This window comes from Camelus bactrianus, chromosome 12 (genome assembly GCF_048773025.1).
Source record: "Camelus bactrianus isolate YW-2024 breed Bactrian camel chromosome 12, ASM4877302v1, whole genome shotgun sequence".
NCBI classification, from domain to species: Eukaryota; Metazoa; Chordata; class Mammalia; order Artiodactyla; family Camelidae; genus Camelus; species Camelus bactrianus.
In genome coordinates, this window is record NC_133550.1 from 36304894 (window position 1) to 36326864 (window position 21971).

Genomic DNA, 21971 nt, shown 5'->3' on the forward strand with positions numbered 1-21971 from the left:
ACAAATCAGAGTCATATAGATTTCCATTAATATTTATCTCCTTGAATCTGAAGGAAGAGGAAAACCCATGTTGTATTTTGCCCAGTTTTGCTATTTCCATCATGAATTTCACTGAAGGATCACATCAAGTTGGTGAGGTGCCAGCTGTCCTTAATAAGGGACGTGTTCCATGTATGGTATGCATGCAGAGCAGCCCAAGTCTTAGAAGTGAGTTACTTCAAAAACCAAGAACTGCAAATTTATCTAAGATTTCAACTAAAAGCCAAAGGACTGGAATAATCCATACAAAATTTTAAACCCAGAAGTTTCTCTTGCTTAAATTACTTTCACACTCCAGTTTAAACTCAGAAACATTATGCTGCTGTCACACTTCTTTGTTCTCCTAAAGTAAAAAAATAAGTCTGTATATAGCTGACAAAAAATAGGAACCTGTCTGCCAGCGCATTCTCTATTCATGTCTAACATAATGTAGAGTCTATGCAGAACACATGGTCTTTAAACACCCAAAAGCCTCCTCTTGACTGGCTTACCACAGCAGTATGTTTCTCCAGCATGTTTGCGCTACCTACAATACATGTCTTGAATAAGCATGAATTCCTTTGGATGTTTAAGTCATGCAGTATTTTCACATGCTTTGATGTTGTGCATATGAGAATTATCATCTACATTTTGGGAGTACAGTTCCTTGTGCCTTCAGCACTGAATTTAAAACGGCTCGACTGACATCATTTTAAATTCCACCCAACAGAATGCCAGTAATGTCTACAACAGAAGTTTGACAGATTTAGTTCTCTCAAATATGGAGTTGATTTAGCAGCTAAATTGAAAATTTCTGGGTGCATTTTTGAAAACTAATTCAGCGTGAAATTATTAATGATTTAGAATTATGCATAAGGTATTTTGGGTTTCCTTATTTTCTTATCCAGAAAGATCTGTTGCTTTGTGTCAGATAAATTTCCAAGCGGCAAGATAACGTTCTGTTGTTGGAACACAAAGTAAACAGCTTAAATTAATCCTAGTGTGATTTTTTTTAAATTACAGATGAGACCCATTGGCCATGATGGCTACCATCCGACCTCCGTTGCCGAGTGGCTGGATTCCATTGAACTAGGTGACTACACCAAAGCCTTTCTAATTAATGGCTACACATCGATGGACCTGTTGAAAAAAATCTGGGAGGTTGAACTTATAAATGTAAGTTGGTCTCTTAAAGACACCTTAGCCATTCAATTCTTGGCAATTCCTATTGTAGGTAGGTAATTTTTCTTTCTTTGTGACTGTTCGGCCATCCAACAGGATTTACAGATACACCTTCTCTTTTGAATAGAAGCCTCTCTTGGTTCTAGTCAAGCTCCACTATCACTGTCTTTCCGAGTTTTAGTGTGGGAACTCAGAAGACTCTCAGGATGTTTTATATTACCTCAAAAACCTTCCCAACACTTTTAGGCTTTCCATTTTTGGAAATTTTTATCACTTTAGGGTATGGGCATGATAACAAACATGCTCCCATTCTATTCTTTGTTCTTATTCATTGCCAAAGATTAAAGTTACCATTTTTAGTTTTCTATCTCTGTTATGTTTCCTTGTCTCTATTCCTTAACTGTGTATATAAACCCCCTACTTGAAGAAACCGCTTTTGTTCTTATTATATAAGCTGCTGTAATAGCAACATTTTATTTTCCAGAGCTCATATTTAATCTTAAGTTGTTTGTTTTATTCATACACTTGGCATAGACTTTCTAGAAAAACTGGCCAATGTACGTTGCCATGTATTCAAGCCTAAAGAGATCAACTAAAACTGATTTTGATACTGATAATTTTCTCATTTTATTTTAATGCTATTTTATTTCTGTGGCATAAAGGAGTGAGAAGGATGAAAAAATAACATAATTATCTTGCCTTTATATTTTATTTGGCATCATCAACATTTCTTTTCAAAAGTGAGTAAGAAATTATTTAACCTTTTAGAGAATTTCTTAGATTTAAGTTTTATATTCTAATAACTGGAAAAAAATTCATAAACTGAAAGACAAAGCAAGTAAATTTCTGCTGGTACAAAAGCACTCTGTTCCACTCTTTATGCCATTTTCTCTCCAAAAGTCTGGTCTCCATGCACTGTATGTCATTAATTATTTTAAATGATGGTTATTAGTAGTAGCTAATTATTCTTTGCTTTTAAAAGTCTGTCTTTAAGATAATATCTCTTCTAGAACATCTATAAAAACTGTTCTTTAATCTAAAAATCACTTTAAATGGACAAATTCTTGGCCACTTCTTCTAATTTGCCATCAGCTACTCTTAGCTTTCTGTTCTTATCCTTTCACAGAAGCTTTCATTATAGCAGAAGGAACTCATTGTCTGACTACAAGCCTCTGATTAATTTTGTTGTTAGTCTGTGTGGCCGTGGAACCAATTGCTTTTTAGTTGCATCAGGGAGATTGCAGTTCTTCACTGAGAACTCGACACTCATGGCTACTCTTAGCCATTTATTAAAGGGGGCTCATCCATAGATCAAACATGCTTCCAATTAAGTTGCTTTCTAGACAGTGATAAATATCTCTATGTAACATCTTTTGCCTAATACTGCTCCCCACCTAAGAACAAATACTTTGGGTAGATAGCACATGAGTCATGCACCTAACTAGCATTATCAGGAATTCCTCATTGAAAAGAACAGATTCCACTAGAATTTCACTATAAAATGTTTTCATTGAAACAAGGATCACTTAAGCAAGACTATGTGTCTCTCAAAATTCAAAAACTGGGGCTAACATTTAAAGTGCAGTCTTGGACCCACACTTTCCCCAGTGCTATGTGTGCCAGCAGAACTGGAGATCCCCATTCAGTGACTGCAGCCAGGCCTTGAGGTTGAGGTGACTGCAGGGCAGTGACAAGGTAAAGCCCCAGGTCTAATGCCAGGGCTCAGGGCGTTAAACCACCATCCGCAGGGCTTTGTCACAGGTGCTGTATCAGAACTAGAAAACATAGTCTCTGTGTTTTAGACCTTGAGGCCAAATTCCTCAGGCCTGGAGAACAATACCTGCATCTAACACCAACCCAGTATTATTTTCCTTAAAGTAAACTGATAGAATTTAAAGTTTGTGACGTCTTTATGGGCAAGTTCCCACTCTTGATGAGGAGGCTTTGCAAGTTGTTTAACTCCATAAATATCCTTATTATGGGCAACAACAATCTGTACCTTTAGACTTGGAAATCAGAGAACAAAATTTGAATGCTCTTTAGAGCTGCCCCAAGAGTAGTCCATTTGATGGTTTGGGGTTATTGGGTTTTAAAATGAGAGGCAGGCACAACGTGTGCCTTCTGGCTTACAAAGCTTTCGACTGGTCTCAAATTCAAGACTTTTATTTTTCCCAGCTAATGAGGGAAGGTATCCAAATGTAAGGTAATCTCATATGTAATATATGGGTCTTGACTGTATTAAGTACCCCAAATTTATTTTTTATAGCTTTAAGGGAGCATACAGCCACTTTGATTTAGAGCAAAGGTTTTTGGGAACATCCCATCCTGAATCTTTTTAATGAATGGCTAGTTTTAAGGAAACCAAATGGCTCCAATAACTCTTACTGTATGTAGAGTGAGGACAGAAGTAGAAGTGTAGGCTGTCTTTGACACAGAGGATGAGGATGCCGACTGCTGGTGTGACTACTAATGACTTCAGCCTCATTAAACAGTACTGATGAAGCCTCCAATCTCACATGGTGCTATGCTTGATATTAGACAATTAGTAATACATTTTCAGTGAGTATAAATTTATTCAAAGTATTTTCATGGGGAAATAAAAACCAGACACAGTTCTGACTTGAAAAGTAGAAGTACATTTGAAATTGTAACCTTTCAAAAAGTCCCCAGAGATCTTTTTCTTGGTGGAGCACATGAACGCCTTTGAAAAACAAGGTTATTTGAATGGCCTAATAAAGGTTTGGGTCACAAAGCTACCCAAAGTATAGGGATAGGAGAGAGTAATGGAGATCTCATATCTTAATAGCAACATTGTCAGCAGTGGACATCACACCTAAACTTTTAAGACACCAGGTAGTGCCAGGTTTACAGGCCCGTGTGTGTCTAGACTTAGAAAATGAAATCTTTGCCAGTAATTGCTCCCTGTATCCCTAATCTATGCTTCATGTTCAGAAGCTGATGTTTTATCAATAGCTCTGTTTTGCCTCTGTGCCTGCAGCCACCATTAATAGCATCATTAATACTGCTCTCACTTCTGTATTGATATTTCAGTGTTCTGTGAATATGTTTAGAGGGACTGTCAGTCAGGTTGTTTCCTCTGCAGATGCTGAGGGAACCTGAATCTCTAGCCTGAATTATAGATCTTTCCAAAGGCTTGTTAAGAGAATTAAAAACTAGTTAGCAATGTGTAAGTACATGAGTTTTTTTGGTTTTGGGTTTTTTTGTTTTTTGCTTTACTCACAGAGTTATTCAGGCCTTGCATATGGTATTACCTAGTTTACACAGCAGTTCCTACTGCTGTTGAAAAATCTCAACAGCTCTGCATGGGGGAAGTTTTAAATAAAAGGAGATTTTAACTGAATTCGTATATTCTGCATGAAGTACGTATGGATAATTATGAAAGCTCCATGAAATTATCCATTTGCTAAACAACAACAAAAAAGTATTGCAATTATGAAAAACAGTGTCCATTTATTTTATCACTGTGTACCTACTAAGGGGATTTTTGATTAGATGAAATAAATTTGAACACTGTCCAATTTATTAATTTGTGAATCTCAATGTAGAATATATTATTAATTTCTTCCCATTTGTTTTACCATTCATTTTTTACCAAGGAAATAATTCTAGTTCAGGTAGGCTTGCGATCGCCTACAATACTGATAATGATAAAAGTACCCACTGAGAGGGCAAAATAGAATTCAGGCTTCAATGCATTCTTAAATCTCTGCTCATAAGTACAAGAATAGCTTTAAAAATCTAACTACGGCAGTTGGTTGTGTTTTAAATACCTTTGGGTAGAAAAATAAAATAATTAAGGTATAATTAAAGTAGCAATACCCATATGTGTCCCATGAAAATCATTTGGACTTACTTTTTGCAACAGTAAATTGATTAGCAGATCATTTGCTTCTTGCTTAATAGCTGCTGAAACTGTACTTATATCACTCTTTTGCTTAGGGCTGTCAGATTTCTTTTTTGTTTTTGTTTTGTTTCATTTTGCAATGTTGTGGATTCAATTTCTACCTTTCCAGGGAAATTTTGTGATGATCTCACTTGGAGATGTACTAAGAAATTTTCAAAGTTAACATTCTAATTTTGTGTTAAATCTTTAATAGTGTGACTACATTTGCTTTAAATGCTATGGAAATATAGTCCTATCAGTATCAAATTTAGACTTATTACTTGCTTTGATGTTTTTATTTCATTATCAGCATTATAAAGTCACACTCCTCTCTACCCTACCCTGATTGCCATAACTGCAATCAAATTTACTCCCTAAAAGTTTTTTTTTTTTGCATTGTGTATGTGAATGTGAGTGTGTATGTGTGTGTATTGGATAAATGCAAATAGTAACTTATACTCCCAACCAAGAAGAATAGTCACCAAATCCACAAATTGCAGGGGAGAAATGGGGAGGAGAATATTATAATTCCATTTCCAAATCAATTATTTTAAGTAAAAGGTTATGCTTTCACTATAGGACATTAATAAATGAGAAGAATATTCATATTTCCACACCAGGGAGGCTACATCAGTCAACACTTCAAATGTTAACAACTTTAATCAAAGCCAAAGGCTTTAACTAAATAACTGGATATGAGTATTCAAGTGTAGAGCAAACTTTATAAATTATCTGTGGATGTAAGCATTTAATTTATACTTGTAGACAAAACAGCTGGCTCTTCATAAACCTTCAGGACAGCTAGACACAACCTCTGAGCTTCAGACCTTTTCAGACATGCATGTGTCAGGTAAAGCCCCTGGACTCCACCTCTCCCACTCACTGCATCTAAATTGCAAGCTCTTCAGGGGATTCTCTGGAAGCTTCCCTCACTTGGCCCAAGTTTTGGAAAAAACACCCTTCTCCCTTTCTCATATGAGATGAACAATCCTCTTCCAAATGAATACTCACTTTCAAGTGATTTTCAGCCCTTTCACATATGGCATTAAGGTTGATGACAGGTTAAGACTGGTATTAATGATTCCACTGTCTTTCAGTGTGCTTTGCATCTCTGCACCTATCATGCAGCTCTCAGCTTTGGAGCCTTGACCTAAACTGAGACAGAGTTCTGTCACAAGAAAATGCACTTAAACACTAACTTCATTGGAAGTAATTTTGCATTCTTTTGCATTCAAAGTGAATTTGCATTCTTACAGTGCCTCAGGTTCAGTATTATGGAATAAGCATTACTAAGTTGATACCAGAATTAGTAAGACACACAAACACACACACATAGTAAACAAGGCATTTGGGCCTGAAGAGACAGTCTGGACACTTGGCAACAAATTAATTTCATGAAGAACTGAAACCTTCTGATTATAGCCATCAATGATCCATCTCTGTGCAAAAAGGAAAATCATGTTTTGAGTACCTAGAAATTTCTGCCTTAAAAAAGGTTATTCTAGTGGACATCTGTTGTTTCTTCCCCACCCCGATTTCACTCACTCTTCTCCTGATTAAAATAAAAGCATTTTCAAAGTTCCTCTGAAGAAGCCATCACCCTCCCACATTCCATGCCTGAATATACAACCCAGATCTAAGCCAAACTCAGCATTACAGCCTTTTTCCCCATCCCTATGGGCTACAAACTATTCTTCATCAGGGCCCTTATTAGTGCTTCATAATTTGAGGCTCCAGCACAAAATGATAATATGGGGCTCTGTGTTCAAAAAATATTTAAAAATCTAAGACAATGACAGAAGAATATTTAACCAAACACAAATTCCTTTGAAGCACAGGTCCTTGTGCAACTACACAGGTCACACACCCACGGAGACACCCTGCTCGTTGTTCCCTTGTATATAACCCTATTTCCATCTGTCATTGTTATTCTACCTGAAGGTCTTCCTTAACATTTTTTATATCATGGGGCTACTGGTAAAAAGACTTTATTTTGCCTTCATTTTTGAAAGATAATTTTGCTGGATTAGAATTTAGTTAAAAATACTTTAGAGGTGTTAATCCAGCATCCTCTATTCTGCATAATTTCTGATAAGAAATCTGCTGTTATCCTTTTTGGTTTTGTTATTGTTACTCCTCTGGATATAGTGTGTCTTTTTTCCCTCTGGCTGCACTTAATAGTTTTCTTTATCACTGGTTTTAAACAACTTGATTATGATGTACCTTGGTGTGGTTTTCTTCATATTTCTTGTGTGTAAAGTTTTTTGAGCTTCTTAGCTATGAGGTCTATAGTTTTCCTCCACTTTGGAAAATTTCTGGTCATTATTTCTTTTTCTGTTTGTTTTCTGTGAAATTGTTTGATTTCTTTTTTTCCCTTCAACTTTTCAAAACGTTTTTATAGAAGTAAATAAAACATACACACAAAAATCCACATCTATCATAAGTGTACAGCTTAATGAATTTTCACAAAAAGAGCACACACATGTCACTAGCACAGAACAAGAAATGGAAAATTACCAGCACCCAAAAGGCCCCTTTTGGCCCCTTCTAGGTCTTCCCATCCCCTCCAAGCAACTACCATCCTTACTTCTAACAACAGAGCTCAGTTTGCTTGTTTTGTACAGTGTGTTCTTACATAGAGCTTCTTTCATTTACATTACATTGCACGTAGTTGTAGTACTGCTCATTCTCTATCATTCTTGTATGATAACCCAATGTGTTTTTACAGCTTTATCTTGATATAATTCACATATCATACAATCCACCCACTTATAGTGTACAATTCAATCCTTTGTAGTATATTTTCAGAGTTATGCAACTATCACTGCAATCATTTTTTATTATGGTCAAAAACATAAAATTGGGCATAGTAATCACTTTTAACAGTACGGTATCGCCATGTTAAGTACATGCACACTGTTTTGCAACAGATCTCTAGCACATTTTCATCTTACAAAACTGAAACGCTACAGCCATTGAACAACACCCCTATCCCCGCTCCCTCTAGCCCCTGGCAATCACCGTTCTACTTTCTGTTTCTAAGAATTGGGCTACTTTAGATATGTCACATATGTGGAATCACTTTTGTGACTGGCTTATTTCACTTATCATAACGTCCTCAAAGTTTATTCATGTTATAGCATATGACATAATGTCCTTCTTATTAAGACTGAATAATAATCTACTGTATGTACATACTACATTTTCTTTTATGCATTCATCTGATAGACATTTAGGTTGCTTCCACCCCTTGGCTATTGTGGATAATGCTGCAATGAACACTGGTGTACAGGTATCTCCTTGAGATCCTATTTTCAGTTCTTTTGAATATACCTAAAAGTGGGGTTGCTGGAGGATATGGTAATTTTATTTTTAAATTTGTGAGGTAACTGAATTGTTTTTCACAGTGGCTGCACCATGATCATTATCTCTTAAAATGTTGTTTTCTGTCTGACCTTCCCTCTCCTCTCCTTTGGAAACTTCAATCCTGTGTATATTCAGCCATTTAAAGTTGGGCCCCAATTCACCCATACTCTATTCACTTTTTTCAACATTTTTTCTCTCTGTGATTCATTTGGATACTTTCTATGTCTATGTCTTCACTTATCTTTTCTTATTATAATATCTAATCTGCCATTATTAACATCCAGTGTATTTTTAATCTCAGAAATTATAGTTTTCATCTCCAGACATTAGATTTTAATCTTTTTTTATACATTTTTCAGGTCTCTATTTAACATGCTCAATCTTTCCTCTAACTTGTTGAACCTATGGAATGTGGTTATAATAATTGTTCAATGCCCTTGTCTTCTAATTCTAACATCTGTGTCAGTGTGGGGTCAGTTTCGGCTGACTGATTTTTCTCCTCAATGTTCTTGGCATGCCAGTAGCTTTTTTGCATGCCAGACATTATGAATTTTACCTTGTTAGGTGCTGGATATTTTTGTATTCCTATAAATATTCTTGAGCTCTGTTCTCAGACACAGAGAAGCTCCTTGGATATTCTTTGATCCTTTCAGTTCTTGCTTTTAAGATTTGTTCAGCAAGACCAGTGGATCATTTAGTTTATGGCCAGAACTTTCACATTCCTGAGGCAAGATGCTTCTGAATATTCTAACAATGCCTTATGAATTTCCAGGTTTCCCAGTCTGAATAATGCAAACTATTACCAACTCTGAACTCTAGGTACTATCCCCACTAATATTTTCAGGCATTTTTCTTAAATCTGGTCTCAGATAGTTTCCTCACATGCATGTGCTAACCCAGAGTCTGTTCTCTCTAGTTCTCCACACAGAAAACTCTAGCCACTTTTGTCTCCCTAGACTCTAACCTCCATCTTCTCAATTCAAAGAGTCTTCCAGGCTCCCTGAGTTCCTTATCCCTGTGCAATGGCCTGGGGATTCTCTCAAGATGGTAAACTAGGGCAGTTTTAGGGTTCATCTGGTTTCTCATCTCTCTGAAGTAAATTTCTTTCATGGCCCCATTCCAGTGTCTTGAAAACTAGTGTTTCATGTTTTGTCTGGATTTTCAGTTGTTTCAGTGGGATCAGGAGCGTTTGGGAAAGGAGGATAAATCCAATCCCTATTACTCTTCCTTGGTCAGAAACCCAAGTCCATGCTGCTTATGTTAGTCTCTGTAGGCTAGGGCCCTGTACCTAAATAAGTGAGTCAAAATCCCTGGTGGTGGCATCTGGGCATCAGGAGTTTTGTAAAAGCTCCCCAGGTGATTTTAATCGGAAGCCTGGGTTGAAAACCACTGCTGGAATCAGAAGGGAGCCATTAAAAGGATTTTAATCTGGGGAATGATGTGATCAGAAGCAGTAGGCAGAAGCCGGCACACTTAAGAAGGAAGAGCTGACTGAGGGAAGTAGGTGCTGCGTCAGCCGATTCTGCTCGGCAGCTATTTCTAGCCATGAATGTATCTGGCGTGACAGCAATAAAACCTGTGTGCCTCCTTAGAACCTGAGGGTGTCCCTACATTGAAAGTCCATAAATATAGTCAGTTTTCATCACTATAACCCCCATGTATCAAGAAGAGGGCAAATTACAGTCAGTCTTCAAAGGAGGCAAGGACAAATGTGGTATCTTTCAGAAATGCTTCCCAATAGTGTCTAAAATTGTTTCCATTTGACCCTTAAAGGGCTAAGCCTTGATCATTTGAAAAATTTATTTCCTGTCTGTAAAGTAAAGGGTAGGACAGACGGTGTATGTCAGGGTTTTAAATGCACCCTCTCTTCTTTCATCTTTATCTTAGAATCAGGTCACTTGACTTTGAATCCTGTATCTGCCACTCAGTATGTGACCTTAAAACAGTCACTAACCAACCCTTGGCCTCAGTTGCTTCTTTTTAAATAGAATATAATGATATCTGCTCTGCTGGCTTTGGAGGTTTCCTGTGAGACTCAGAATCACATGAGAGCTTTTCATTATCTGTTCCTTTCTCTTCTCTCCCTAGTCTGTTTTTCTTTTGCCTCTATTTTTTTCTTTCGCTCTTCCCCAGATTCCGCTCCCAGCATTGGGCTGGGAGCTGGCCAGCTCTGTTGGAACATGCTTTCCCAGCTTAGTTGCCATTTGCTTCTCGCTCTCAGTTCTCACCAATTAGAACATGGAGGGCCACCCTGTTTCTTGTGCAGACTCTGGCCTCTAGAAATCACTGCTCAGCGTCTCTCTCAGCCACCACTCCCCCACCATCCTCCTGCCTTGGCCTCTCACCCTCCCAGCTTGCCCAGCTGGTATCATCTTTCCCTACCAGTCCTGTCCAGCCCCTCACTGTTAGTGCTGCTCAGAATATTCCCACTCCTGGAGGGGGTGAATGTGAGAGGAAGGGCTCTCAGCTCTGTGTATCAGCCTTCCAGATGGAGCTGCAGAGAGCCTTCCTCCCCCATCCTCCTCTTTTTCTTTCTGACTGTGCTTATGTATGGAATTGTGTCTTTTTTTCTCCCAACTACATAGCATTGGTCCTTGAATCTCAGCCACCCAATGCTCTTTATTCTTGAAACAGAAGACCTTGGGGCAGAGCAGGGTAGTGGCTCAGAGATTAGGGATGTAACTCATTCTCAGTTTATCATCCCTAATCTTAAACCCTCCTGGGATTTGTTCCACAATTTCAGCTTGATGATCCATGAGTGGGCCCTTCCGACTGTGCTTTGAAGTAGCTCTGTATTTTCTTTTCATTGAAACTGCTCCTTGTCCATATATAGTCACGTTAATTATAATAAAGTCAGTTAATTTTTTATTCTGTATTTTGCTCAGATTTCCAATGTGGCATAAGGACTTTTGTCTCTTTAACTCTTTTCTGAAGATATTTAGAGCAGAGCCTGTTACTAAGGTGATTGATTTGTGTTTGCAGTTGAGTAGGTGAATCCTGTAAACTGGCTCTGTGTTTCTAGAGGCTTTGAGAGGAGGAATATTCTAATGAATTACTCTACAGTATAGAAAATAAAAAAAGGAAAAAATCCTCTATAAAATGCAAATACAACACTTTTCATGCTGTCCTGATGGAAAAATGCTTTGAGTCTTCCTTGGGAGAAGATCTGAGATCATACTGAAAAGATAAGCCTCTACTTTCTTAGATGAAAGGAAAGCCAAAGAGGTCTCTTTGTTGGAAGAGAACTATTAGGAGTTAGGAAGCCTGACATACAAGCTGCCGTGGAAAAGACTGATAATGAATAAAGACTCAGAGTAAATCATAAAGGTTAATTTATCACCAAAATAAGTATACAAGATTAGTGTTAGAATCTGCCCATTATAAAAATAATTCAAAGCTAGGGAGAGGAGAGATGAGGTAGGCGATTTTGTAGTTTAGGATTTATATCTGCTTTAAAGATGTTTAAGGTTGATTTAGAGTTTAAGTTTAGCTGTCTTACTAAACAGATGCATTCTGTTAAATTGGTTACCTGCAGTCTCAAATTATTTTTTAACTCAAGCAAAGAGCTGTAAACTTGAACTTGAAAGCATGTAAATTTCTTTCTGTACGGACCGTATGTCTGGCATCCTGCCGCCACCTGGTGGCAGCATACCTAAACTACAGGGCAAGTACTAAATCGTAAAACAATTTCTTAAATGCAGAAAGTAACAGCAAAACAGAAATTATACAGTGCCAGTTTTATAGCAATTCCTTTTTCTATATTGGTATAATAAAACATAAGAGGATTTTTACTTCTGTTGACATCAAATACTAAATGCAAGTACCATATACCTAAAATTGTTTAACAAAATGGGAAAAGCTCTCTACTGTGCATTTCACCAATTAGATTCGTTCAGGATAACAGTATGTGTGTATTTAACATAAACATATATGCATGTATGTTCTCTAGTATAGTCTTTCTTACTTTTGTATAAATTGTTTGGGGGGATAATTAGATTTCCTAAAACTGGAATAGGAATTTTACATTTTTAAAAATTCTATTTCATGGGAGCTGTGGAGAAAAAAATACAATGATTGCTTTACAGTCCTTACCCTCAAAAGAACTTTCAGACTAATGGAGGAGATGGCCATTTTCACTGGCTGTAAGAAGAGTAGTATTAAGTGGAACTAGTATAAAAGTGGTCTTCACAGTCTTAATTGGAACACGGGGTCTTTTCCTGATTAGGGGGTGAAGGTGGGCAGAAAATGTGGGATGGAGGAGCCAGTAAAGAACAAGCATCAATGGTAAAAGTAAAAACGCAGAAGTCTAAAAGCAGTCTTGCAGGGTTTGACTCCCAACTCTATTTTTTACCGTTTTACACCTTGAGCAAGTCACTTAACCTTCTCTAAGCTTCAACATCTTTGCCTCTAAAATTTGTGTAATACCGTTATCTATCTTCTGGATAATATTGTTGTTGGGATTAAATAAAATAATGGGGTAAAGCATTTTGCACAATGCTTTCCAAATAGAAAGCACTCCATTTTTGTTTAATGGAGGCCAAATGGAGAGGCAGCTTCCCAGTTCCTAAGATTTATGGGAAGTATCATCAATTTTTCATGTCACACAAAAGCTGGGCAATGAACTGTCTGCAAATGCACTGGCTTAAAGCAGTAAACGTTTGTTTCACTCACAAGTGTGTGCATCATTAATTGAGGCTGGGCTTGGCTGGAAATTGCTTCTGATCTCAGCTGTCTCCCTCAAATCAGACAGGTAGCTCTGGTCTGCTGGAGTATGAGAGTCCATTCACCTGAGATGGTCTCAGCTGAGACAACTAGGGAAGCTTGGTTTTTCTCCGTGGGCCCTATCCATGAACACACTCTCCCAGCCCCATCCGTGGTGAAGACAGAAAGTGAGAAACGAAAATGTGCAAGCACAATTTCAGGCCTCCGTTTGCCTCATATTGCTAACAATTGGCTTGGCCAAAGGAAGCTGTGTGACCAACTCCAAATTAAGTAGAAAGGGGAGGATGTATTTCACCTCTTGCTAGGATGAGCTGACATGCACGTAGCAAATGTCTTAGGTGCTGGTCAGGATGAAAAACTAACACCATTAATGCAGTCAATCCACCACAAAAGAGAAGTTTCTATTAGGGAAAAGAAGAGAGAATTTCAGAATTATGAATGGTCTCATCATTGTTTCTAAGCCTCCAATCAGAATATGTGAAATCAAAACCATCTCAGAAAATCTAAAATGATTGGTGGTGCTAAAGTGTCAGGGACTACAGGGAAAAAAAAGACTTGGATAGGGTACTATAGTAGAGGGCTTAAATATATGGAAAATGTGTGGACAACCAACATTCAACAATTAGAAGATAATAATTTAGATGATAAACACACTGTATGATAATGGATCTGCTAGAGCTATGAGACACTGAAAAGTTGTGAAATTAATTGATGACCATCAGACTAAATTATTTTAGAAAATGTAATGCTGAACTATTTGTCTAGTGGAGAATCATTTTCGTGCCTTGTTCAAATATTTGTTGCACACTGACTCTTTGATCAGAGATGAAATGAAACAAATACTTTTTAATTGACTGTGTGGTTCCTTAGGTAATCGACTCCTCTAGGCAGGTACAGGGAATAAAAGCAGCAATAGCAATAGTAGTTTTTATAACTCCTCCCCTGTCTTCCCCTTTATTAAGTGTCAGTCTTGCTCAACATTTTATCCTTAGATCTGCTTTCCCCAGTGCTATGTTCTTGGACAGTATCACCTATGGAAAGGCTTCAAATGGCACGTTCAAATAGTCCTTGGCTGTGAAGGACACGCCTATGGCCTTATTCCTGCAGGTCCATGCTTGCAGTTCACACATGTCTCAAGTTTATTGTCTTCTCACTCTCAGTGTCACTGAGAGTCTCACTCAGGAGTCATGGAGGAGACTGTGGGTTCTGGAGCTAAACTGCCCAGAGTTGCATCCCAGCTCCGCCTTTGTTACCATGATTGTTAACCACATGATTGTTAACTCCACCTGCGTGTAGTTGTATTTTGTTCAGCTCCTAAAACAGTGTCTCGAACACTGTAAGTGGCAAAGGAATATTTGCTGATTGAGCTAAGGATGTTTATAAAGCAGTGTTCTGTGCTTAAAATATATTGAGATATTTCATCTCACCTTAACTCTGTGAGATGCTCGCTGCTGCCAATCTCATTTAACAGATTGCAATGGACTGTTTGAGTCCCCCTAAAATTCAGAATTCAACCCCTAACCCCAATGTGATGGTATTTGGAGGTGGGTCTTTCAGGAGGTAATTAAATCCTGAAGGGGGTTAGGATCCTTTTAAGAAAAAAAAGCTGGAGAACTAGCTTGCTCTCTCCATTATGTGAGGACACAGCAAGGAGCTGGCCATCTGCAGCTCAGAGGACCCAGAACCCGACCATTTTACACCCTGACCTAGGCCTGCCAGACTCCAGAACCGTAAGAAGTACATTTCTGTTGTTTATGCCACTTGGTTTATGGTCACTGGTTATAATAGCCTGAGCTGACTAACACACGGGTGAAGTGGTGTCTTGAAAAGTACTGGTTGAGTTTTGTTGAGAAAAGCCACCGGTCCTTCCTATTGTACATTCACGAGTGTCTTGTACCCTGAAAGAAGTTGGACAAGGCTGGTCTTGAAACAGGGATACATCTAACCACAGAAATGAGTACCCACAATCTGTTCTTTTGTGTTCTCAGACTTACAGAGAAATTTCCCAACAGCGTTAACCACAGCGGCTGCCTCAGGAAGCTCCATTTCTTGACCGTGGCGGCCGCTGGCTAACACACGTGTTGCCCAGGGTGAACACGGGGGCGGTTTCTGAGGTTCGCTGCTGTCTGTGATCTGCATCACCATGGCATACACATGCGCACACACATGCAGAGAGAGAGAGAGGGCAGAGAAGGGGCATCTGGTACCAGCTTCCAAAGGGCCAAAACTGAAATACGGACCTCCTTTCAGAAATTGTACAGAGAAGGGGGAACTCCTTGGCCTTGACCTACTTCCTGCATTGGTCCTTGGCAGCCAAGAGAGGCAGGATGAGGTGGAAAGACCCAAAGCAAGCAAGCAGATCCCGGGTGGTATCCTTTCCCCTCCATCTTCCCCCAAAAGATAAACAGCTCATCCCTCACACGTGTGTCTCCTGGAGGCTGGTTGCAGCAGAGAAGAGCATGGGCCAAAGTCGATGCCACCTGAAAGCACTAAACTGATTAGTCATTCTCACCTACTGCGATCAGAAAATCAGCTGATGCACAACTTTACCCAGAAGGGCTGGATTTGGAGCTTTGACTATAGAGAAGGACAGGAGCAGGATTTAGGACAAACTTAGAAATACAGAGAAGCACCAGAGGGATGCAGACTTGAGTGGCAAAGTGGAAAAGGGGCTGGACCAGAGCTAGATGAGCCAAATTCAAGTTCTGCTTTCTTAATTCCTCTGGGGTGAGACACCTGACCTTTCCAGCAGCCCTCATGCTTATTTTGGTTCAGCCTCATCACCCCCACTCCTGCCAGACACCAAACTGGGACGGCTCAGCTGTATATCCACTCCCAGTACCCTGCACAAAGTGGGTGTGTAACAATGTTCACTGATTGAATTTCTGCCAGGGGAGAGTTGGGGAGGGAAGATACAGGAGGCAGGGTTGGCAGAAATCAACCTCACCTCCTGGAGAGTGGAGGGCCTAGGAGAGGCAGCCATTTCTGTGACCTGTGCCCCATCTCAGTGCCACCTGGGTGCTGCCATCAGATGGGGACGCCTGGCATGTTGGGTGAAGATGCTTAAGGTGAAAGGCAAACTACACCATATGTGTATCTTTAGGGCCTCCATGTGTCTAGAAAGTGTGTAATTGGGGATCTGACATATAAGGAAGTACATGCAGTATTTATGCTGAACGAGAATATTTATTGAACACCTACTATATGCCAAGCGCTGTTCTAGGCTCTAGAAATATGGTAGGGAACAAAACAAAAGCAACAAAATCCCTGCTATCATGGAGCTTACATTCTAGAGAGGGAGACAGATAATAAGGAGGTGACAAATAAGTCCATAATGTGACATCAGGTAGTGACAATACTCTGAAGACACGTAAAGCAGGATAAGAGGACATAACGTGACTAGATCTTAAGGATGGTGGTCAGACATGACTTTTTTTGAAGAGTTGTCATTTGGGAAGAAATCTGAATGAAACGTGGGAATAAGCTTGGCAAAGATCCTCATTCCGGTTGAAGGAACAGCCAATGCAGATACCCTGGCAGGATCAGGCTTGGCCTGTTTGAGGGACACTGGGGAAGCCAGTGTGGCTGTAGGAGCAGGAGCAAGGGGCAGGGCAGGTAGAAGACATCAGAGAGACAGCCGAGGACCAGGTAACGTGTGTGGGTCATGGATGTGTATTCTAAGTGTAGTAGAATCCTTCGGAGGGGTTTGGAGAGAGTGTGACATGGTTTAATTTTGGTTAAATGCTCCCTTTCAGTGCTACAGGAAGAACAGATCCTGGGGAAGCTGGGGGCTTTGACAGGGGCGGGGAGAGTGAAAATCCAGCTGAGAGACTCTCCCAGTCACTGAGGCAAGAGATGATGGTACCTTGTACTAAAATGGTTGTGGAGAAGAAGGTGAATCAGAGTATTCAGTGAAGACGGAGCTGATGACTTAGGCATTGATTACAGGAGAAATGGGAGGAGTTGAGGGTAAGTCAAAGGCTTTGGCCTGAGCTATTTCTTGAGATTGGTAATATTTGGGGGTAGAAATCAAGAGCTCTGTTGGACATGGTAAATTTGAACTACCTATCACACATTCGAAGTAGGAATGTCTAGAAGCCATTAGACTAATGGAGTATGTTGCATATCAGCTCCTCTTTGCATTTTAAATAGTTTTGATCTATACCTGTAAAGAACCAAAGCATGGCCCCAAAAAACATTTCTGCACTCTGCACCCTACTTAAAGCTCCACTTTCATGCAGAAGCTTTTTCTCTTTAGAACCTGTAATTACAGCAAACACTCAGTCTGGGGTTTGGGCAGAGAGGCGTGCCCTTTCTCCACCATTGCTCACCAGGCAGCCTGTCCTCCACTATTGACCTGTTTGTCAAGGAACTTGACTAAATTTTCAAGACAGTATCCTTGAGTAGAAATAGGAGAATGATTGTGGACTCTAAAAAAATCAGTAGAGGCTTCACACATAGTGATTGACAACCTGCCCACAGCAGGGCTGTGAATTATTTCATAGCTTTCCAGCTGACTCTCTTCCCAATCTGCCTGCTCACACGGATCTGAGAGTACCTTAAAGGAAAAAAAAAACCCCAGGGCCGTTAGTTCTGACTTTTCAAAACCAGACATTAAGACATAGTGACCTTCTTAAATAGAATTTTAAGTAATTGCCTTAGCAGAGTTATCTGATTTTTCATTAAGACCATCACAATTATCTCTCTATGTTTCATATTTATCTAAGTTCTTAGATGCTTTTGACTAAATTCAGCTCAGTCACTTAGGGTATCAGGTTGCTCTAAGAATACCAAGTAACTGTTCATATCAATGCCAAAATATGGTGTAGCCTTTGTAAACACAGTTAAAATGCTAATTATACTGACCGCATAGTGTCAGCAATGCCCATGGACTTAACTGACAACGTGTACAGCTATGACCGAGTGTGTGTGCACAGGTGATGACAGTCGTGTCACAGCAGTTGTGAGGCACCATTGACTATAGATGCATCACCAGTTCAGAGATGGTAAAATGAGGGGAAATGAAATCAGTGAAATACCATATGGCACTGTGGGAAGAGTGCACAAAACAATGAAAGAGTTTAGGTCTTGAGTTAATATTTTTCTTTTGCTTAGAAAAAGAAAACTCACATTCCTTTTTCATTTCCTTAGATATAAGATGATACCGTGTTCTTGTACCGGGAGACACCTCAGATCTGTCAGGATGTGGCAGTATAAATGTAGTCACTTCAGGAATCTGACTTTTTCGGTCATGGTGGTTGGCAGGGGTTGACATCTCTAACTTATGCTACTGCAGTCCCTCATGTATTTAATCTCCTGCTTTAAAATCATTGTGCACGTGGTGAAACTATCAAAACCACCCCCAGGGAGGGGAGGTGCAGGCCCTGCGTGACTGGAATACTCAGACTAAGGCAACTGCAAAGCCAACATCGTTAGAGCTGGGAGGATAGGATTGCTGCTGTCAGAGTTGACAGGCTGTCTGCATCAGGACAGCCCTTCCCAGCTTACCCAGAGGGACCGCAGTCCCTTTCCAACCAGAACAGAAGGGCCTGCAACCTGATCTCTTCAGAAAGCTGGCCACTTGCTCATCATCAAACCCAGTTGCCTTTTCCACCTTTCCTTGATATGCCCTTGCTCTGATTCCAGACTGGATATCATCTGATCTTTGCAAATTCCAAATGTGTTCCTACTGCAGGGACAATGCAGTATCTGTTCCCAGTACTTTCTGAACATCTTTTTTCTCCTTCCACAGCATCTCAGCTCACTGTCACCTCCTGGGTATCCTTCTTTGACCACTCAAACTAAAGTAGTATCTCCCCATCCCCCATCAGTTTCCATCACATTACCCAGAATGTGTGTGTGTGTGTGTGTGTTTGTGTGTGTGTGTGTGTGTGTGTGTTTCTAGCCCTGAAATCTCCTCATTTATCTGTCTACTTGCTAATCCTTGAGCTAGAACATATTTCACTTCTGCATCCTCAGCACCTGAAACACAAAGATGGTCAATAAATATTTGGTCAGTGTACAAGTGAGTAAACTCAACTTGATCCCTACCTCAGCAGTAGTTTTTAAGTATTTGACTTATTATCTTATTCCCCTCCAGCTCCCCTCCTTCTTCCTGTCTGTCTTTCATCAACAAGATCTCAGATTTAAGTGACTCTATGACTCCTTAGATGACGTTTCCAGTACTCTTTTTTTTGAAAGCCAGCCCACAGCTGGAGACTCCAGATCTACTCTGGCGTCTGCCCTGAGCCTCTCGTGTGCAGGACCTTCGTGATAAACCTCTTCTCTTCCTGTTGCTGCTTCACAGGGCTCTGGGTGGCCTGAACTGACGTGTCTGTAAATGTCAGAGCTAGCAGCAACAGCAGAAGTGGTTTAGGTCTGCTCTGACACAGCAGCTGCTAATGGGCTGCCAGATCCAGTCCTCACCCATCCCTCTCGGCCGTTCCCTTTCACACTCACCACCACTGAATCAGCACCCCAAGGTTCTTCCCAAGTCACTGGGAACAGGAGGAATTTCCAGTCTTCAGCATTTCCTGAGGGATACACAACTTTACTGCTGAAGCTTTTTCCTACTAATAGAAATCACTACTGGTAGTGACTTTTTTAAAGCGTCTATTGATTTCTAATTTGTGGAAGGGGGATCGAAGATACACGAAAAGCTACTTTGTAGAGGTTATATCTGATAAAAGTCAAGCATAGGAGTCTTTTTTGGCTCTGATTATTACTAGCAGTATGTGTATGTGCAGTGGTGTTAAAGCAATAGTGATACAATTTTTTTTAATTGAGTTTTACTTTCTTTTTTTTTGAAGTACAATCAGTTACAATGTGTCAGTTTCTGGTATACAGCACAATGTCCCAGTCATGCATATACACACATATATTCATTTTCATTAAAGGTTATTACAAGATATTGAATATATTTCCCTATGTTATACAGAAGAAATTTGTTTTTTTTAATCTATTTTTATATATAGTGGCTAACATTAGCAAATCTCAAACTCCCAAATTTGTCCCTTCCTACCCCCTTTCCCCTGGTAACCATAAGATTGTTTACTATGTCTGCAAGTTTGTTTCTGTTTTGTAGATGAGTTCGTTATTGTCCCCTTTTTTTGTTTTTAGATTCTACGTATGAGTGATATACATGGTATTTTTCTATTTCTGGTTTACTTTACTTAGAATGACGATCTCTAGGTCCATCCATGTTACTACAAATGGCATTATTTTATTCTTTTTTATGGCCGAGTAGTATTCCATTGTATAAATATACCACAACTTCTCTATCCAGTCATCTTTTGATGGACATTTAGGTTGCTTCATCTTGGCTATTGTATATATAGTACTGCTATGAACATTGGGATACATGTATCTTTTCGAATTAGAGTTCCCTCTGGATATACGCCTAGGAGTGGAATTGCTGGATCATATGATGTCTAATTTTAGTCTTTTGGGAAATCTCCATACTGCACCAAACTACATTCCCACCAGCAGTGTAGGATGGTTCCGTTTTCTCCGCGGCCTCTCTGGCATTTATCGTTTGTGGACTTTTTAATGATGGCCATTCTGACTGGTGTGAGGTGATACCTCATTGTAGTTTGAGTTTTGCAGAGTGACCAGGAGAGAAACTTACTGCAGACATTTGGCCCCACCACTCTAGAGTATAAGTAGCACACTACACTTAAAATATTATACACCAAGGCCACTGAACTATAAGCCTGCAGATAAGAAGCATGCCTTATATATCCTTATGTTTCCCACAAAGACTTCCTCATGAGAAATTGCATAATCATTACTTGGTTGAATAAATGAATGGTGTTGAAGAAGGCAACCATTAATAAGAATCCAGGTCAGTTTTTAATCTTCTCTATGCATAAGAATCACTTTAGGGCCTTTAAAAAACTGTGGATACCCAGGCCTGACCCCAGATATGTGTCCAACTGGTTGAAGTGGGGCCTACACATATTTTTTAAAGGTCTTCAAGTGATAATAATAATGTATAAGCAGGGTTAAAAACCATTGATCTAGACAGAAAGTAATTTATGCCCTAAAAATAATAGTAACTCAGTCTATGTTAAAGATTATAGTTAATAAATCAAGAAATGTTTTGCCTCAGTGATATTAAATCTGGTAAATATTTTACTGCCATGATATACTTACCTATCTTAAGTCATCTATTTTTTACTTTAATATGAGAAACAGACTAGAACATAAGAAAAATAATTCTTTAGAATATGAAATCCAGCATATATTTCAAGAAACAACCTTAAATTATGATCTGATATAAGATTTAAATCATAAACATTTCTTCACATGGGTTAAAAAACATGCAAAGTTAATGAGCTCCAACCAAGAAAACAGAATGGAATCATATTTCTAGAACAGGAGGGAAGGTCATTGTACTAGGTTGAATGGTGGCCCCCTAAAGATATGTCCACCTGGTTCCTATGAATGTGACCTTCTTTGGAAAAAGAGTCTTTGTGGATGTATTAAGGTAAGGACTCAAGATGAGCTCACCGTGGATTATGTGAGTGGGTCCTACATCGAATAAGCATTCTTATAAGAAGCAGCAGAGACACAGACAAAGGTACAGAGGAGAAGAACCTGCGTGTGAGGATGAGATGGAGATTAGATATCTGCTGCCACAAGACAAGGGACACCTGGAGCCACCAGAAGCTGGACGAGAGGAGGATTCTCTGCGAGAGGCTTCTAAGGGAGACGGCTCCGCTGACTCCTTGCTTTCAGACTTCTGGCCTCCAGAACTGCGAAATAATAAATAAAGCCT

At 39.5% G+C, this 21971-nt stretch overlaps 1 protein-coding gene across 9 annotated transcripts in view; it reads left to right on the forward strand.

The window, feature by feature from the left end:
- The window catches only part of ANKS1B (ankyrin repeat and sterile alpha motif domain containing 1B), an 860784-nt gene that overhangs the window by 588165 nt on the left and 250648 nt on the right, over positions 1 to 21971 (forward strand). For all 9 annotated transcript variants that reach the window (XR_012510715.1, XM_074375248.1, XM_074375245.1 and 6 more), the window contains exon 17: positions 1042 to 1194. Coding sequence is in view for 8 of the 9 variants with exons in the window: in XM_074375248.1 (XP_074231349.1) it covers positions 1042 to 1194 (153 nt within the window). In the remaining variant the exon portion in view is untranslated. The remainder of the gene's footprint in view (positions 1 to 1041; positions 1195 to 21971) is intronic.